Raw genomic sequence first — 18,341 nt, forward strand, 5'->3', positions numbered from 1 at the left:
CTGGCAGGTTCACACAGCATCTGTGCCAGCTTGCGTAAAAGTGTGAACAAAAGGATTAGAAGAAAATGAATGAAAATTTAAGTGCATGATAATAAAAAAAACATTTTGGAAACTCAATATCAGCCAATAAATCAAAATCAAGCAGTTGACTTGATTTATTTGAGAGGTAGGCTCATGAACAGGTGTGTGTGTGTGTGTGTGTGTGTGTGTGTGTGTGTGTGTGTGTGAGAGAGAGAGAGGGAGAGAGAGAAGACAGGTGAGCACTGTAGTGGGTGTGTCTTAGGCTGCCATCCTTTCACACACATTCTCAGGTCTTATATAACCCAGTTAAACCTGTAAATGCCCATTCACCTATAACACTCATGCCTTCTCCCAACACTGTGTGTAAGTGGCTCTGACTTCTACTCATTAGGTGTTAGTGTGTTGAAGTGTATCTATGCTTTACCTGTTGGAGTATCTCTCTCTGTTATTCACCTTTGGACTATAAGCAGAGTTTCCTTGTGTATAGACGACTTGGACTTTGTCCTGGTATTTCCTGTTCATGCTCATGTGCGAGACTGACTTTTCGCCTGTATCATTGCAAGGAAAAACAAGATGACTGCATCTTTCTGATGTCACTTTACGTCTCTGATTCTCTCATGAGATGCTCTTGTCCAACGCTCCTGGTGGATTTTCTTTGATTTCTCTGACCTGAAATCGGAAGATTCACCTGCAAAGGCGTTGTTTGTTTTTTGGCGTTTGCGTGAGCGTTGGCAGCTGCCCAGGCTGCGTATTTGGGCAAGATGATGGAGGAGATGTCCATGACAATGGCTTGTCATGCCCATATTATGGACCAGATGAGTGAAGAGGAGATCCTGGCCTGTCTGGCAGATGAAATAGGACCACAAGTCACAGTAAGGCTCACTGTTGCATGGATGCATTCACTTACATAAGATTCCACATACTATACAGTCACTTTTAGAACACCACAAATAATATCGACAGCTAAACCACAATGACAAACCAACCATTAATTAGACCCAAAACTATTGTGTGATTCTAGTAAGTTGTTGGTAAGGGGATGCTGTCACTTTGGCATTAATGCATAGGCATTAATGCAGAGACAAAATGACGCAATTCTAAAGTTTCTATGAGAGTTAGACTGATCCAGAAAAAAATTGCAGCTGCAAGAGTATAATACAAAAGACATTCCCATGCATGACAGATATGTGATTCCAGATAGAGGGAAATGAATTGTGATTTCTCATTTTAGATATTTGAGATTTGGAAATTGTCATTTCAGGCTTTAAAAGCTCCACTATTATTGCCTTGTGCATAGCACATTATCATTCCCCCATGTGCTCAGCCCCATCTTATCTCACTCTTATCCCTATCTGCATCTGTTTTGGGGGCCTGTTCTTGATTTGTCGCGCTCACACACCATCCGGCACCCAGATCTGTTTGGAGGAGATTGCTTTCTTCAGCTCCGTCAAATATGACATTACTGTGTCTTATTAGCCTTGACTCTCTCTCCCCTTCAGGTCCCAGTGAAGAAAGCCAAACATAGGGAAAGCCGGCTTCAAATAATGGATGATGAAGAAGACCCCTTGGACAAATACCTGGTCAGAAAGCTTTCACTCACCTCCAGAAACATACATATTGAAGTCACTCCACTGATAAGCAAGTCCACTTTCTGTCTTTGAGCCTCACCTTTATCCCAGCTCAATTGTATCTTTGACACGCAGCTACACTTTCTTTTTCTCTCTCTCTCTCTTTTTAAAATGGCCCTCGTTTGTACTCTCCTGTGTGCTACAGACCCTGATAGATTTTTCCGTGTTTTTGCAGATGGAGAACCGTCGGCTTCAGCAGGCCAGCCTCCGTCTGGAGCAGGAGAACGACAACCTTGCCCACAGACTGATCACCAGCAAGGTCGCCCTAAGGAATGCTCTGGACAAGGTATGATTAGCCACTGCCCTTCACAAAAAAGGCGAAAGGGGTTTAATTTAAAAATGCAAACTCACCAGTCGAAGGTCTAAGAAACTCTCAAATCTTCCGGACCCTCTCAGGAGATGACCAAACTGTAACCTTCACAAAACGTTTTACATTTCCAGAATTAGAATCCAGCAGCTCGGTCTGCAGGTATGCATGGGCTCAAAACATCAACTAGTCTTTGTGATTTCTTTAAAAAAGAAACTTAATGGGATAACTTGACCAAACTCTGAGAGACAAATAAACATTTCATTTTCATGTGTTTAAGTCTTCTAACCTTGCTACAAAAGCCTGGACAAAAAGGCAAGATGGACTCTTTAAGTAGTTTTCATTTTGGAGTTCTCCAGGATTATACAGTACAGTAATTTATGAATTTGTACACATGAAGGCCTGAAAATCTGATTGCAATTTATCTGAACCGGTTTTCTTTGACTCTTTGCTTTATTGTTTAAAAATGTACACAAAGCATTCACAAGGCCATGCTGGCCATAGTTGCACATGTGACACAAAAATGACAACTTCATTCATTCATGTATTCGTTCGTGTAAAATGAAACGTTCACTTCAGGCAGAGGACAGAGTGGACCAACTCACAAAAGACCTTCTACAAACCAGACATCAACTGCAGGCCTCAGAAGAGGAGAAGAGAGGGAAAGAGGAGGAAGCTGCAATGGTAAGATTTGTTATATTTATTGTATCTATGATGACTTTCAACACTTCACAGTCATTATAGATTTAACGTAATGGCCCACATGCACGAGTAAAGGATTTGTTCTCTACTTATAGCTGAAGGAGGTGTTTCGGAGAGAGCTGGAGAAGGCTGAGCAGGGAGGTAGAAGGTCGTTGGGTATCATTGCAGACTACAAACAGGTGCAGAAGAATGAGATTAGGACTTACTGTACACCTTGAAAATGATAAATTAAAGAATTATATTAATAAAGAATTCAGTGATGGTTAATGATGTTGATGCTCTGTCTTCTGCTCAGATCTGCTCTCAGCTGACAAACCGTCTAGAAAGGCAGCAGTCCGCCCACAGAGAACAGTTAGATTCACTCAAGGTGAGATAGCTCTCTTTCTGTGGAGCTCTAACTGTCATCCTTCCTACTTTTATCTCTCCTTGTACTGCTGTCTTGCTTTGACTTGAACACCATGTTGTAGGAATTCATTTTACAACCCATTTTTAAAAATCTGTTCACCCATTTAAAAAGTTCTTAACGCCTCAGTTGCTTCACATTGTTATTGAGGTTCATATACCGGCAGGTGTGAGTGGTTTTTAAATGCTGGATGTCATATTTAAGGCAGAAAAGTCTTCATCATGTCTCATTTCCACCTCTGCAGAGCACAGTGAAGGCTTGCTCGCGCTGTCGACACGTTGCAGAATCAGGCGAACCATCCGGCACAGACCAGGACTCAGCAACAAGAGAGGCCCATGGGATGACTGAACCAGGCCGAGATGAGGACAACAAAGGTCCCGCAAAAGCAGAGCAGAGGAGAGACGACCAGGAGAAGGAGTCCCTCAAGGCCCAGGTCAGGGAGCTGGAACAGGAGTTGGCCCAGACCAAACTACAGATGGTGGAGGCCAATTGCAAGATCCAAGTGAGACCAGACCCATTAAATCATCACACAGCACGTGGAAATATTGGGACATAAAGTACACAAACACATTTTGGAAATCTAAGCATAAATTATCCATATGCATGTTTAAATTACAGCTGATCATGCATTGTCACTTTAATATCTACAAGAATGCAAATGAAACTTCAAACACACGCAGAGAGCAAGAGGTCTGTACTTGTGGGTACTTTCCTGGGAATATATTCATTGCCTGGCCCCTAACTTAAGAAACTACTTGCCCAACTGTAATTCAATAAGGAGAGATCAACTCCAACTGTATAACAATGTTCACTGAGGTCAGCAACAGAGAAAGACTTTGGCTATTAGACCCCATTGATGTGAAGCATTCTCGTTAAATGTTGGTCCATGTAAAGATAGGAAATAGGACAGCATTTCCCTGTGGTGAAAGAACAGCATCCAAGGACTGACTGGCTTAAAGTGCATTATTACTTTTGGTTTGGATTAGTTTAAGTGCTAGAAAGATATATTAAAACTGTCTCACTGCTTTAAAACGTATTATTCTTGTAGAAATACAAGAAGAATATATAATACACTTTATTTAGAAAGCACTAAAACAAAATACAAAGTGCTTGACAGACAAAAATATGAAATGAAATACCAGAGTGAATGATCACATATAATAAGAAATAAAATAAAAATAAGGAATAATAACAAGAAATTACCGATAAAACAAATAGGCAGCCCAGATAAACGGAGGGAAGTTTTTCTGATTAAAGTGCATTTTAGAAGAGAATTAAAAGAAGACACTGACTCTGACAGCCTAATTTCCTCGAGCAGTTTGTTCTAGAAGCTCAGGCCCTGATGCAAAAGCTCTGTACCCTTTAGTTTTCAGCCTGGACTCAGGAAGAGACAGAAGAACCCTGCACAAAGATCTCAAACTATGCAAAGGTTCATAAGGGATTAATAGATCTCAAATGTAATCTGGAGCCAGGTCACGGATAGCCTAGTTCATTTTGAAGTTAGCCTATTCTACAAGTACAATAGTATAGGCCTGTTATAAGTACATATATTTAAAAGTATGCTTTGATCGTTTTACTTGTAAGTACAATGAAGTGGATTATTTTAATACTGTTAATAATTGTACTTATTTTAGAGAAAATCAAAACACAAAGTGTGGTTGTGTACGGACTGAAATGAACTTGTTCTTAAGTGAGGTTCACATTTCTGGCATACACCTGTGTTGTCCTCATATAGGAGCTGGAGCACCAGAGAGGCATCCTGGCCAGCAATCTCCAGGACGCAAAGAACAGCTGGATCAGCAAGGCCTTCACCTCCCTGCGGACTTCCAGTGGAGGGGGACTTCTCAGAATCAGCATACCCAGAGATGGAGCTCCTGCGGCCGGCTGGAACCTCCACCGTGGTTCCCTCTCTGGGTGGAGCGCCAAGAAGCTCTCGCGGCCTCACAGGGACAACCCAGAGAATGTCTGACAGCTTGAGAACTAGACACAGCGGAAGCATCAGACATGGATTGGAGTATAATAGTAATATATATTTAATGCTGTAGCTTTTGTGCACTAGGGGGGAGTCTAGAGCACTGTCATGTCCTCTCTTGTGTGTTCTCATAAAAGTTCGTTTCTTATTTGAAAACCAAAATCCATGTACCAAGTGAATGGTTTTTTGTACGTAATTATTTTATTTGTAAACAATATTAAATAAAATATTAAACGCATCTATGACTACTATATTTTTTGTTGTGTGTGACATAAGGAAAGTTGACGCATTAACACGGACGTAACGGTTCTTTCTGAGCGAGGTTTCCTGTGATCTCCCTGTTCCTCTTTCATTATGACCACAGCCGCTTTTAAAGTTGCGCTCAGCTGTTGCTCAAACACAGAGAGAAGAGCCGCCAGCAGACTGTAACGCAGTTTATCTCTGAACTTTGACTCGCAGAGCAACATAAAGCACTGCAGAAAGAAACAAGAGAGCAAAGAACAATAGATTAGAGTAATATCTCGTAAGTGAGGGCTGACTACTACCTGAAGCACTGATGGCTGCAAAGGCTGGCAGCGCGTGTGTTGCCATGACCCTCCTCATCATGTGTGTTCTTGGAGGCCAAGCGCTGGACCTGCTGAGGGCAACTGCAACTTCAGGGTGTGAGTACCAATCTCTGAGTGGAAATACGCTCGCAGTTTAAAGTTTGTGGTGCTGAAGGTGTGCGTGTGCATTCGGCCTGGATGACATTTCATCAAGAAACCAAAAGCAGACGCACACAAATATTATTTTATAGTCATTTTACTCTGTTTCTGCTACATGTTTAAGGCTTCTCACGTCACGTCCTGCCATCGTGTTTATCTTCCTGCAACTGGAAAGGAGTTTTTGTGCTCTATTAGTGAATAATAATAATTTTATTGAAAAGTAATAGGCTACATTATCAAAAACTGTGATTTGTCATGCTGCCATTGCACACTGAAAATCACAAGACAAAAAGTTAAATGTATATCTCCCTTTTCGTAGACCATGAAAGAGCACTGTATTTTATGCTCTGCTCATGTTGTGTGTGATTTCTTCCCTGGTCAGATCCTCCCCCCACTCCCACAGTGCATTGCTGGTGTATGAGCTATCCAAACATGACTCTTTGCTCCTGGCCTGAACCTTCTCGCTCCCCACCAACACATTACATTGCCACCTACAGGTAAATCTGAGAGAGGCGTGAGCTGACCCGAACCACTGACACCTTTTAGTAAAGCAAAAGACTCCAGTTTTTTCAAGTGTCATTCAGGAGCTCATTTATATGTATTTGTGTGTTTGTCAGCGAGAGACACGGACAGCAGGTCACCAAGAAGTGCCATCTCATCCAACCTGGCTCTTCATCCTCTACTCTGATATCATCTTCAACTGAACGGGTACCAGCTTTATTTACCTTTGCAGCTGTACAGTGCTGAGCTGGATCTCCAGCTAAGGGGAGAATTTCCAACACTCACGCAATCTGATTTTGGCCAAAATTAAACCAAGCACACATCCATCTTGACTGAAGTGATAATATAATAAACATGTTAGGGTTTTATCATCTACTGTTAAATCGATTTCCAAACATGGTCACAGTGGATTGGCTAAGTGTTGGAAAACCCCGTGTCAAATTTCTTGTTATTGCTGTGACAGACCACAGACCAGTTTCAAGTTTGTCTTGTGAGTCTGACGTAAACAGCATGTCAGTAAGAGTGATAAGTAGCATTGTGCTTGGTAATACATTGTTCATTGTAGTGGGTATTCACCTCAGCATCCATCCTCTCCCGCACATTTTTATCATATGTTTTTAATGCTTTTTTTTAGCTGTGGCACTGCCAGCTGCCCAACCTGAAACTTCTCACCGACTACATAATCAATGTCACCGCTGTTTATTCTGTTGGAAGCAGCTCTCATCTATCAAGTTTCATGTTGGAGGATATTGGTGAGAAATGTTAAATAATCCATTCTTAAAATATGGAGAGAGCGATGTATGACGCAATTGAAATTCAGTATTGATTGACAATTTAGTTTGATATGGTAATGTAGACACCTTTGTTATTATTTAAAACTCATTTCTTTGTGTGTCTTTCTTTCTCTAGTGAAACCAGATCCTCCCCTAGACGTCCGGGTATCCCCTCATAATGTCAGAAACTTGTTGGTGGAATGGTCTCCTCCCCCTACTTGGGCTAACCTGGACATCCTCCCCCTAAAATACCAGATACTGTACCAGTGGCAAAACAGGGGCACCCCAAAGTCTGTCAATGTAAGAACAATCTTCATCAAAACAAAAGTGCAGCAACAACAGCAATGTGATTTTTTAAACTCTACATTTTACACATACAGTACACAGATACCACATGTGGAAGTTCAAAATCACCTAAACGTTTCAGACAACCATGAAAATGTTTCAGAAAGTCCCTTCATCTGTGGACATCCTTCTCTTTTCAATGAAACTAAGTTTTTATTTTTTTTATTTGTATTTAATACATTTTTATGTTTTACAGTTGTTTATTTGACTCTATCTAATTTTACTTTATTTAAAATGTAATCATCTGGCAGCAGCTTTTCTGTTTGGTGTTACATATGTATGTATATATAAAACATAAAAATGTGTATACACACACACACACACACACACACACACAATAATTAATCTTGTATTTTTAGAATTGTAAAATTATCATTTAAAATGACACATGTTGATTGGAAAGTCATTTTGTTGTATTTTGATACTCCAGATGTTAAATTTATAGGATTTTAAAGGCTATATCATTCATTTGCTTCTCTAGCTGGGTCCATTTGAGAGCACCAAGGTTGAATTGAAGGGGCTGACACCAGGAAGGCTCTACCTGTTCCAGGTGTGTGCAAAGGAGCTGCTGGGTTTGGGCGAGTGCAGCGAATGGAGCTTACCTGTTAAAATCATCATACCAAGAGCAAGGCTGTAGAGGCTCACTCTCACTTCCTGTTTTATTTACCCAATCTCCTTTTAAGCTAGCAGTAAAGTAAAGCTGAAGAACTGCAAACAGGTTGCATCTTTGTTGTTTTAGCTGCACAAACAATGCAAGCAATACTTATTTATATTTTCTTTTATTTATAAAGGAATAAATGGATATTATTTGTACAGTGTACAGTCACCATTTCCTTTGAAAATACTGTTGGTTTGTGTTGGTTGAGTCATTTGGAGCAACTGATAATAACCATACTGATCAGTTTATGACCTGTTTTGACTCCTTTTAAGAGACATTTTAATATCTTTGTAATCACTGTGTGGCAGCTCCACATTTTTGTGAAAAACTAAGGCATTTGTATTGAATCAATCAGTCAATGACATCCACCACGAGTGGTGTGACAAACTCAGAGTGTCTGACACCCAGAGTGCAGGACGGTGGTTTAGGAAGGTGCACATGAAACTTCTCTGGGCTGTACGTGCCGGGGCCGGGAATAGTAAAGGAATAATTAGGCCTCTTAGTCCGGCTCTGCATGGAGAAGGACGGCTGGCGCTGGCGGTAAACGTCTGGGTTGATGCTGTTATATTTTGCTGGTCCGGGGCTCATGGAGAGGTCTTCGGAGGGAGCTCCGACCTTCCTCCGGGCTGAGAAGCTATAGCTGGCACTGGATGGTTTATTAGGAACCTGGCAGCCCAGCAGATTAGGAAGCATGTAGCTGGAGTGCAGAAAACATTACATTAATGTTTAGCTTCAGAGACTTTTCATTCTTTGAAACTACAGCAACACTATCTCTGTTCTATGTGTTAGACCGTTTCTCTTTCCAAAATCCCCATCCAAGCCCATTCATTCCTATAGAAGACTCTAGCAAATGTTACTCAAACAGGAGTAAATTTGCTGGGAACTAATTAGGGCTGGGTGATTAAATGATAAAAATAATTATTTCTCAATATAAATATTACAAATGTTCAATAAGTTATCAATTTAATTAAGTTAAATCATGAATAAATCAGCACTTATTTTTTCTATTAAGATATTTATCTTGTTTTAAATAAAGATTTGAATAAGATTTTACTTAATTTTTTCTCATGCATAACTCATTTAAAATGGCTCTCTTCAATGTGAGATTACTGTCAAGTAAGACTTTTATCTTAAATGATTTTATCTTGTCTGCAAATCTAGATTTTATGTTTTTAACTGAATCCTGGTTGCAGATGAATGACTATAGGCAGCTAGCTGAACTGTGTCCGCCTCAATATGATTGTTTTAGTCAACCGAGGGTCAGTGGTCGTGGTGGTGGGCTAGTGAGCGTGTATAGGAAAAATTTTAAATGTTATCAAGTACGCTGTGATGAATTTAACTCCTTTGAAGTTCTCACTCTTAAAGTTGGAGGGCTGCAACCTATCATACTTGTTATAATTTATCGCCCCCCAAAACCGCCTGGAGGATTTTTATCAGAACTTCCTGAATTTTTATCTACTCTGGTTTTAAATTATGACAGAATTGTTCTTTGTGGCGATTTTAATATTCATGTTGATGACCCCACCAATGTTAATGCAACTAACTTTTTAAATATGGCCACTTCTTTTAACTTCAAACAACATGTCAAAGGGCAAACCCATAACCGTGGTCATACACTGGACTTGGTTTTTACCCTGGGTGTCAGCATTTCCTCTGTGGAATTAGTGGACATGACCATATCTGACCACAGATGTATTGTTTTTAGCTGCAATTCACCTGTTACTCATGCCGCCTCACCAAGCTCCGTGTGTTCTCGCATCTTTAATGAACAAAGTGTTTCAAAGTTTGGCGCATTCTTTCAGAGCCAAAGCCAACACCTGTCTGATTCCAACACCAACAATCTAGTCGATCACTTCAATCATATCTGCTTGTCGTCACTAAATATTACTGCTCCTCTAAGGTTAGGCCTACGTCTAAAGCTAGTAAGCAACCCTGGATAAATGACAGCATTCGCAGCCTAAAAAAGATATGCAGGAAAGCAGAGCGCAGATGGAAAAAATCCAGTCTCCAAGTCCATTACCTCAGTCTGAAGGATTTATTAATTAACTACAATAACATGGTTAAAGTTGCGAGAACACACTATTTTTCTGAACTCATTACTACACATAAACACAATCCCATGTTTCTGTTTAAGACTGCGGATCAGCTGGTAAACTCAACCCCTCCTTGTGCCTCAGCTGGAAGTAATGATGACTGTGAATTGTTTTTATCTTAATTTACCAATAAGGTGGTGTCAATCAGAGCCTCTATTACCCCCGTGGCCTCTTACTCAGAGGTTCCTCACCAGCAACAAGAGAGTTTCAACCAGTTTTATCCCATCGACTTGTCTGAGCTTTTAAAAGCAGTATCACAAATGAGAGTGTCCTCCAGCCCACTTGATGTAATACCTACAAAATTTTTACTGAAAGTAATAGATTCTGTTGGGCCCTATTTGATCTCTGTTTTCAACAGCTCCCTATCTACTGGTTGTGTCCATGATTATTTTTAAATGGCTTGCGTGAACCCACTTTTAAAGAAACCTGGTTTAGATCCCTCCCTCCCACATAATTTTAGACCAATTTCAAAACTGCCTTTTATTGCTATTTTAGAAAGAATTGTGTCCAAACAGCTGCTCACTGTACTGGAAAATAACAAATTATTTGAAAAGTTTCAGTCTGGTTTTAGGAAGTACCACAGCACTGAGACTGCCTTGCTTAAAGTCACCAATGACCTTTTAATGTCTGCTGATGAAGGTATGTGCTCAGTCCTTGTACTCCTGGACCTTAGCGCTGCTTTTGACACCATTGATCACAACATCATGTTAGACAGACTGAGGCACTGGGTGGGGATCTCTGGTACTGCCCTAGAATGGTTTTCATCCTACCTGTCAAATAGGAAGTTTTGCGTGTCTGTAAACAACTATGTCTCCTCATTCTGTCCAGTTAAATATGGTGTGCCTCAGGGGTCGGTCTTAGGACCCATTTTGTTTTCCTTGTATCTGCTTCCCCTTGGACATATTATCCATAAACATGGCATTTCTTTTCATATTTATGCTGATGACACACAAATATACTTGCCCATCAGATCCACAGATACTGGAATGCTAAGTTCACTTAACAACTGCCTTTGTGAAGTTAAAAAATGGATGTCAAATAATTTCCTCCAGCTGAACTCAGACAAAACAGAAATCCTGGTCATCGGGTCTCAGCAGATGGCAAATCCAATACTGCCATCTGCTGGTTCCCTAGTAAATCACATTAAGCCTGTGGCAAAGAACCTTGGTGTTTGGTTTGATAGTAATTTAAATTTCGAGCAGCACACCACAAAGCTTGTTCAATCATGTTTTTATCAACTTAGAAATATAGCAAAAATTCGATCTATGTTAACTTTTAAGAACACCGAGACCATTTTACACGCCTTCATCTCATCACGCCTGGATTATTGCAACAGCCTTTTCACCTGTTTAACCCAAAAATCTATTGATCGACTCCAGACTGTCCAGAACTCAGCTGCCAGGCTTTTAACCAGAACAAAGAAATATGACCACATTACTCCTATTTTAGCTTCATTACACTGGCTCCCAGTATGTTTCAGAATTGACTTTAAAATTCTATTGATCACTTTTAAAGCTCTTCATGGCCTCTCGCCTTGTTATATTTCTGACCTTTTAGTCCCATACGCACCAGCACGTACCTTGAGATCCTCGGGCAGAGGTCTGTTGTCTGTTCCAGAGTCTCGACTGAAAACTAAAGGGGACAGAGCGTTTGCTGTCAGGGCCCCGAGGCTCTGGAACAGCCTGCCTGAGGAAATCAGGTCGGCTGAGTCAGTGAACTCTTTTAAGTCCCTTCTTAAAACATACTTTTATAGGAGAGCCTTTCCCGATCTTATTTGACTTTATTTTATCCCTTTTATTTTATTGTATTTTACTAATTTTATATTAATTTTTCATGCTCTTATCTTGTTTTTTTGTATTATTCTTTACACTTGTTAAAGCACTTTGTAACTTGTTTTTGAAAAGTGCTCTACAAATAAGGATTATTAATATTATTATTATTATTATTATGTTAATAAAAGATTAAAAGATCACTCTTTCATGTATAATTATAATGGTCTTGAACATTTTGTGAAATGATGAAGTGTTTGTCATGTTCTGACCATAAAAAATAGTTTAAAACCACATTTAACAGTCTGGTGTCTTCAACTTTCACTCAGGGGCAAAAATCATCCTTTAAAATTGAAAGAGACATTTATCGTGATAATTATCGATATCGACTGATATATTATCGTGATAACATTTTTGGCTATGTTGCTAAGCCCTACAGCTAATGCACAAATATACATTTGGTTTGCTACTCAAAATAAACTACAGTGCCCGTGTTCATCATAATGAGGGACTATCTCATCTCACTGATGTGTTTTGAATAGTTTCGGACAACAATACTGCCCTACAAAGTCTAAGTGCAGTAACTACGCAAACACTGAAACTGAGAAAAATGCCTTTAAAGTTTTGAGACTAGCCAGTCAAACATGTTGTGGTTAGATCGGTGGTAACGCATTCATGTAATACCTTCTTAGGAAGACACTTTTATAGATAAAAACCAGGTCTTTGATGTGCCCTTTGACCCTCAAAAAGTAGATACTGCACTCTGCCTTTGGATGACCTTAACCAACTAAAACAGCAATGTTCATTCAACTTTCTTGTTGTGTTTCTTACTACATGTTGATTGTTTTTAATAGCTTTATTCATGTTTACAAGTTGCAAATGTTGAAATTGCTCAGTAGTAAGCCTCAAAATTAAGTTGTCTTTTATTGTAATTGTCCTTTACCACAGTGTTTTGCTCTTAAAAAATTGACTTTGAAGAAACTGTCATCTTCATTGTCTTCATTTCCCCAACCATCATCAGCATTTTACACAATATATAAATGTTGATGTGTTATACCATTAGAATTTTTTTTGTGTGTGTGTGTGTGTGTGTGTGTGCGCGCGCGCGCGCGCGCGTGCCGGTGCTGTCGGGTGCACTGGTGCACTGTCCTGAGGAGGCACAGCCAACTTTAGCTAACTTTAACATAACTTTACCGGAGCCGGCTAACCTCTGTCACAACAATTGGAATAGCTGCTTTAAATGTGAAGAAAGAGATGCCCGAAATAAAAAACATCAACGCGATTATAAATCACGCTGTCACAGTAAATGCGTTCCTGGGAGCAGGTAGGCTAAAATGTTTGTCTGATTTGCAAGTGGCTGGCTAGCCAACTTAGCTAATATTAACTGATTATAAAGCTGTCATTTGCCTTGCTGCGTTTTAATGCAAGTTTAACAATGATTTTACTGCGGGATTGTGCTATGGTGTTCCTCTATGGGAAGCTAATATTAGCTGTTTAGCTTGTTGGTTATGTGTGAGGGAGTGTTACGATCGGGGCAAACGGTAGTTCACTTCGGGATTAGGTTACCAAGGCAGACCGCAGTATCTGCGGTGTCAAAGCCGGGAAAACAAAGCCAGCCAGAGCGCAGTAACATCACTTACTGCGGTTTTCCTTGGTATTAGCTTGGATTTTGTAGTTACTGCAATTTTGACACTCTCGTTTCTCTGAAACGGGGCAAAATTTAAGTAGGAGACTTTGTCACAAGACAGAACAGATATCATAAAGCCCATTTCAAGTTTTAACTCAATTTTGACCAAATGTGTAGTTACTGCGCTTTGGCTTTGTAGGGCAGAATAGAGTTCTAAGGCACAGAAGGGAAAAAAGCTGTCAGGCTTTGGCTACACAGACGATACTTCTATAGAATATCGCAGACTTATCCTTTAACCTCTGCCCTACTGTCTTCACCTGTTGGGTGCTGGTACAGCATCCACAGAGCGGTATCTGGTGCGGGTGCCGATGGTGTAAGACGGTGGTCTTTGATGAGCATTGAGAGGTGGCGCCTTCTCTGGGCTGTAGGCCCCCGGCCCTGGAGTCTGGAACGGCTCACCTATGAACATTTGGAACAATTGGTTCGGGATGTATTCCTGTCTTTATCACCTTTATTAAATTGGAAAAGGTGTGTGCGTGTGCGTGTGTGTGTGTAAGGTGTGTCGGAACAAAACATTCTCTAATCCTCTTCTAATCTTTTAATAGAGTGGTGTTCTAAAGAAAATCCCTTCCTTACCTAATTAACGGGATGTGTGTGTGTGTGTTTGCTCGAAAGTGTTTGATTCACCAACTGAGATTGAACTACATTCTGTGGTTCACTGATTCAATAATTTAACCAGCATCTATCTATGTATATATTTACAATGTTTAAAATTTGTTTCACCTTTATTCCCTGTGCGCCTTCCTCTGCCCAAAATTGAGTAGGAGGGGGTTTCCATCCGGCCAAACCGGGTGACCATGGCATCAATGTAGTACCTTGGTCCTGGGCTGGAGTCCACAGAGACCACTACAGAAAACGTCTCGGGTTACGTATGTAACCCTGGTTCCCCGAGAAGGGGAACGAGACACTGCGTCGGTTACGACACTATGGGAACGCCTCTAGGCGTAGCAGGTCTGAACGTGAATGAAATCACTCCAATCCTATTGGCTTGTTGCTAGAACGGTAAGGTGTGACGGAATAACCGGAGGAGTATAAATTTGTATGAGTATTGTCGAATCCCATACTACCCCTAGGAACGTAGTCCGTTGGGTGGGCGCCAGCACACTCTTCTTTGCGTTGAGCCTCAGCCCTAAACGCCGCAGATGAGCCAGAACAACATCTCGATGCCGAACCGCCAACTCTCGAGACTGGGCTAGGATGTGCCAGTCGTCGATGTAGTTGGTGAGAAAGACTCCCCTACCCCGGTCTTCCCTGAGCTCCGTCAGGACTGGATGACGGTCCTCAGACCGCATCTCTCAGAAGGCTGAGGGTGAGAGCGCCGTCTCGCTGCCCCAGCTCCTCGGGGGGGCCCCCGAGAAGCGACACTCTGCTTCCTCTCCTCTCCGTAGGAGCTCATAGAGGGAAGGGACCTACGCCTGGCAGCCTCAGCTGCCTTGGGTCCAGACCGGCGAGGGAAGTACTGGCGGAACGCTTCGCCCTGCGTGGATGTGGTGCGACATGGCTTGGAGGGTAACGCCGGCTTCTCCAGGGAGGACGCAAGTCGAGGGGAGAGATAGCTCGCAAGCGCATCCTCCACCCGAGGCATCCTCCCATAACCACGGTTCCTAACCCTCATCACATTACTGTAATTCAGTGATAGGGGTGTGGAAAGCTGTGTAGAGAAGGGTCTGCCCCATGATTACTCAGTTCATCATGTAAATCAGAAAAGAATGGCAGAGACCGGCGTGGAGGTGGTGCGTGGTGCTTAAGAAACCTTTCATCAAGCTCACCACTAGCCTGTGGTGTCTGCTCCTCCTGTGGCCAGTTGATGTTGAGCTTAGCCACGGCTCTAGTCACCACCTCCAGCAGCACGTCATAGTCGGGCGCCGCCAGATGACACCGCCCCGACACCCGGAAGTCATCGTCCACTACGCTGAGCACATTGCTGCAGCATCTCCGGATCCAAACCGCGAGCGGGAGAAGCCGAGAACGGGCTCCCGAACGAGGAAAGGAAGCGTCGGAGCCAGCGGATGAAGGTCGGGAAAAAGCCTCAGCCGTCCCGAAATCCTCCGACAGATCACGCTGTGAACCCCATGAGTGAAGCCGCCGGGCCGCCTCAGCGGCCGCAGGGCCCGCGCCACGGGGAAAACACATCCGGCCATCCTCGGATAAAGAGAGCCATGCGGGACCTCAGTACCCGCATGGAAAGGGCTTCATGCAGGCAGCCCCCTCGAGAGCTGCCCGGGCGTGCTCCATCCCCAAACATGAGACACACATCTCATGAGAATCTCCATCCGTGATGTACCGAGGGCAAGAAAAAACACACCTTCTGTACTTCTGGTTGCCGGACATGCTGGTAGACTTCTTCTTCAGGTAAGACACACTGCTTGTAGGACTGGAGCTTTCTTCAAACAACATACAGAGCGCCTGCTGAATAGAAAAAAGCTAATGATGAGTGTGTACAGGTGTGCTTTATACTCCTCCGGTTATTCCGTCACACCTTACCGTTCTAGCAACAAGCCAATAGGATTGGAGTGATTTCATTCACGTTCAGACCTGCTTCGCCTAGAGGCGTTCCCATAGTGACGTAACCGACGCAGTTCGAGTTCCCTCGAAGGGGAACACAAAGCACAAGCAATCATCCAAAGACAGATTAAGTGAACCAATTCCAGACAGGCATTTAGCATTTTTTTTTAAAAAGTCAACAAAACATGAAGGATCCATGTGAGTAAAAACTGGGACACCGCAGACCATTATTAAACATGTAGACAAGTGACAGGTATATAACAGCTTACTGGCACTGGTCATGCGGCTGTGGAAGGAATAGGCAGGGCTGCTGGGCTTGGTATAGTCATGATTGATGTATCCAACTGTAGGTGGCAGAGCGTAGCGTCCAGGGCCCGGGCCTGACAATGAGAAGAGGAGGATGATGGTGATGAAAATGATGCAACAGATGCCGCTCCTATCAGCAGTATAGCACACCCGCCGCTCTGCTGGCTCGGGCTGTATTGCCTCTGATGGTTTCCATATGGAGCTCTTTGACTTATTTTCTATGGTTATGCATTTTAACATTCTTCCTCTGCTTGTTTGGGAATGGATTCTAAACAAAGTAGAACTCTCAAACAAGTGTGGAGCAATGGCTGTATAATGCTGTGCGAGATTTCATAGCAGAAACAGTTCAGCTATAATATGGACCATGTGCATAAACACACACACACACACACACACACACACACACACACACACACAGGCATACACATTCCTTAAACTGACCTCTTTCTCTAGCAGAGATTATCGGCCGTTTTTTCTCCACCTCCTGCATACTCTGCCTCTTTATTCCTACTTCTTTGTCCTCTTCTCTTCCTCTTTGGGTCCTCTCTGACTTCAGACACTTCCTTTGTTTGTGTGTTTGGCTCTCTCCAGGTAAACCACGGACTCCTGGGTTGAATTATACATGATCATGAGGTGAAGAAACCCTATCTTGACCGAGGCCCTGGGTACGCCCGAACCTGCTCTCCACTTCCTTTTCCCCTGGGTCCACACGGGACAAAAGGTTTTCACAATCAGGGCCAAAAAGTCGACTCTGTCAAGGCTAAAAGGAGGACAGTCAGTGATTGTTTGAGACTAAGATGTCTTAGATCTTCTTTTAAAGTTAAATGAAGAACAACATCAGCACTGAAGATACTTATGTACAGCACAGAAAATAGAGATTCAGAGGGGAAATGCAACAATAATCATATCAGTAACATGTAATGTAGTTTAACTAGCAAGGACCACGCTAAATGGCTTCTTCCAGGAAAAAAAATAAAATAACAGTATTGAAATATATTAATAACTATTGAAAAATCACCAGGAATAGTTCTACTTTTTTTCTTCAATTGTCTTCTAGTGTCTGACTTCTAAGTTGGTTAAAAGCCAAAACGGATCAGCTCTTCTTAGTGAAAAGTGACTACTCTAAGTACATTTACTCAAGTACTGTTGTTATTCTATGCTTGTACTTTACATTTCTCTTTTATACTACTTTACACTTCACTTCACGGGGCAACTTTCAAAGCAAAGAGAGATTTCAACAATGGTTCTAATCATATAAGGGAGAGTACAACTGAATCTTGGCTGAATCTCGATTTTCATTTTATAAGAAAGCAAGACCATCCCCATGGTTATTAACATTTTCTTTGGACCCTCCCCTAACTGCAATACTTTCTTAATGAGCAGACAGACTGAGGGTAGATTTATAAAACGGAAACACTAATATCTGTTTGATATATATTTTGATAGAAATAAATACAAAATACAGTACATGATATAAGATTAAAAAGCTTGTATTTAATCCATGAAATGTTGCAATCATGCCCTCGATAACAGAATAAAACCACTCACCTCTTACATTCAAACTACAAAACGTAATTTTAAAAAACTATTATTTCTCGTATTGTTTCTGTGTTTTGAGACTTAAAACTGGGTTTGCAGCCAAAAACAAGGTTAAGAAAACTCCACTATATTCCATAGTAGGCTACTTTGACTGCTAGCTTAGCAACTGTGTGCAACTGTGACAGAAAAGCCCCGAGGACCAGGGTTGTAGGACTAGGGGGATGAAGGGGAGTATGCAAGGCCCTCATGTGAGGAGGGCCCATAAAGATACAGAAGTAATAGCCGTGGATGCCGGAGGGGCCCATAGAGAATGTCTATGGATAGGGTCCAGGATTTTTTGCTACGCTAACTTTTGGTAAATACAAAGATGTCTGCTTTCCAGTGTGAGAAACACAGGTAGAAATTCACCCTCTTGCTCTCCCATTCTA

The 18,341-nt window shown here is 41.8% G+C and overlaps 3 protein-coding genes across 3 annotated transcripts; 2 read left to right on the top strand and 1 right to left on the bottom strand.

Moving 5' to 3' along the window:
- The first annotated feature begins 359 nt into the window (after positions 1-359).
- LOC119909870 (rab GTPase-activating protein 1-like) lies at positions 360-5,234 on the top strand. Its single transcript, XM_038728119.1, has 8 exons — positions 360-893; positions 1,521-1,601; positions 1,825-1,935; positions 2,536-2,640; positions 2,754-2,837; positions 2,954-3,025; positions 3,306-3,563; positions 4,797-5,234. Exons 1-8 carry the CDS (start codon positions 783-785, stop codon positions 5,028-5,030), a joined length of 1,056 nt encoding a protein of 351 aa, XP_038584047.1. The 5' UTR covers positions 360-782; the 3' UTR covers positions 5,031-5,234.
- A 180-nt stretch (positions 5,235-5,414) lies between these two features.
- On the top strand, positions 5,415-8,174 carry ebi3 (Epstein-Barr virus induced 3). The gene is made up of 6 exons (XM_038729305.1): positions 5,415-5,695; positions 6,120-6,234; positions 6,355-6,445; positions 6,873-6,990; positions 7,148-7,311; positions 7,838-8,174. The coding sequence occupies exons 1-6, from the start codon at positions 5,590-5,592 to the stop codon at positions 7,991-7,993; spliced, it is 750 nt and encodes a 249-aa protein (XP_038585233.1). The 5' UTR covers positions 5,415-5,589; the 3' UTR covers positions 7,994-8,174.
- A 191-nt stretch (positions 8,175-8,365) lies between these two features.
- Positions 8,366-16,864, bottom strand: odf3l2a (outer dense fiber of sperm tails 3-like 2a). Its single transcript, XM_038729614.1, has 5 exons — positions 16,816-16,864; positions 16,338-16,448; positions 14,287-14,409; positions 13,821-13,962; positions 8,366-8,711 (listed from the first exon to the last, which is right to left on the bottom strand). The coding sequence occupies exons 1-5, from the start codon at positions 16,862-16,864 to the stop codon at positions 8,366-8,368; spliced, it is 771 nt and encodes a 256-aa protein (XP_038585542.1).
- Between the last annotated feature and the right edge of the window lie 1,477 nt (positions 16,865-18,341).

Source organism: Micropterus salmoides, unplaced genomic scaffold, assembly GCF_014851395.1.
Source record: "Micropterus salmoides isolate LMB-PRFRI ecotype aquatic unplaced genomic scaffold, ASM1485139v1 Ms_hic_scaffold_19, whole genome shotgun sequence".
Lineage (NCBI taxonomy): Eukaryota > Metazoa > Chordata > Actinopteri > Centrarchiformes > Centrarchidae > Micropterus > Micropterus salmoides.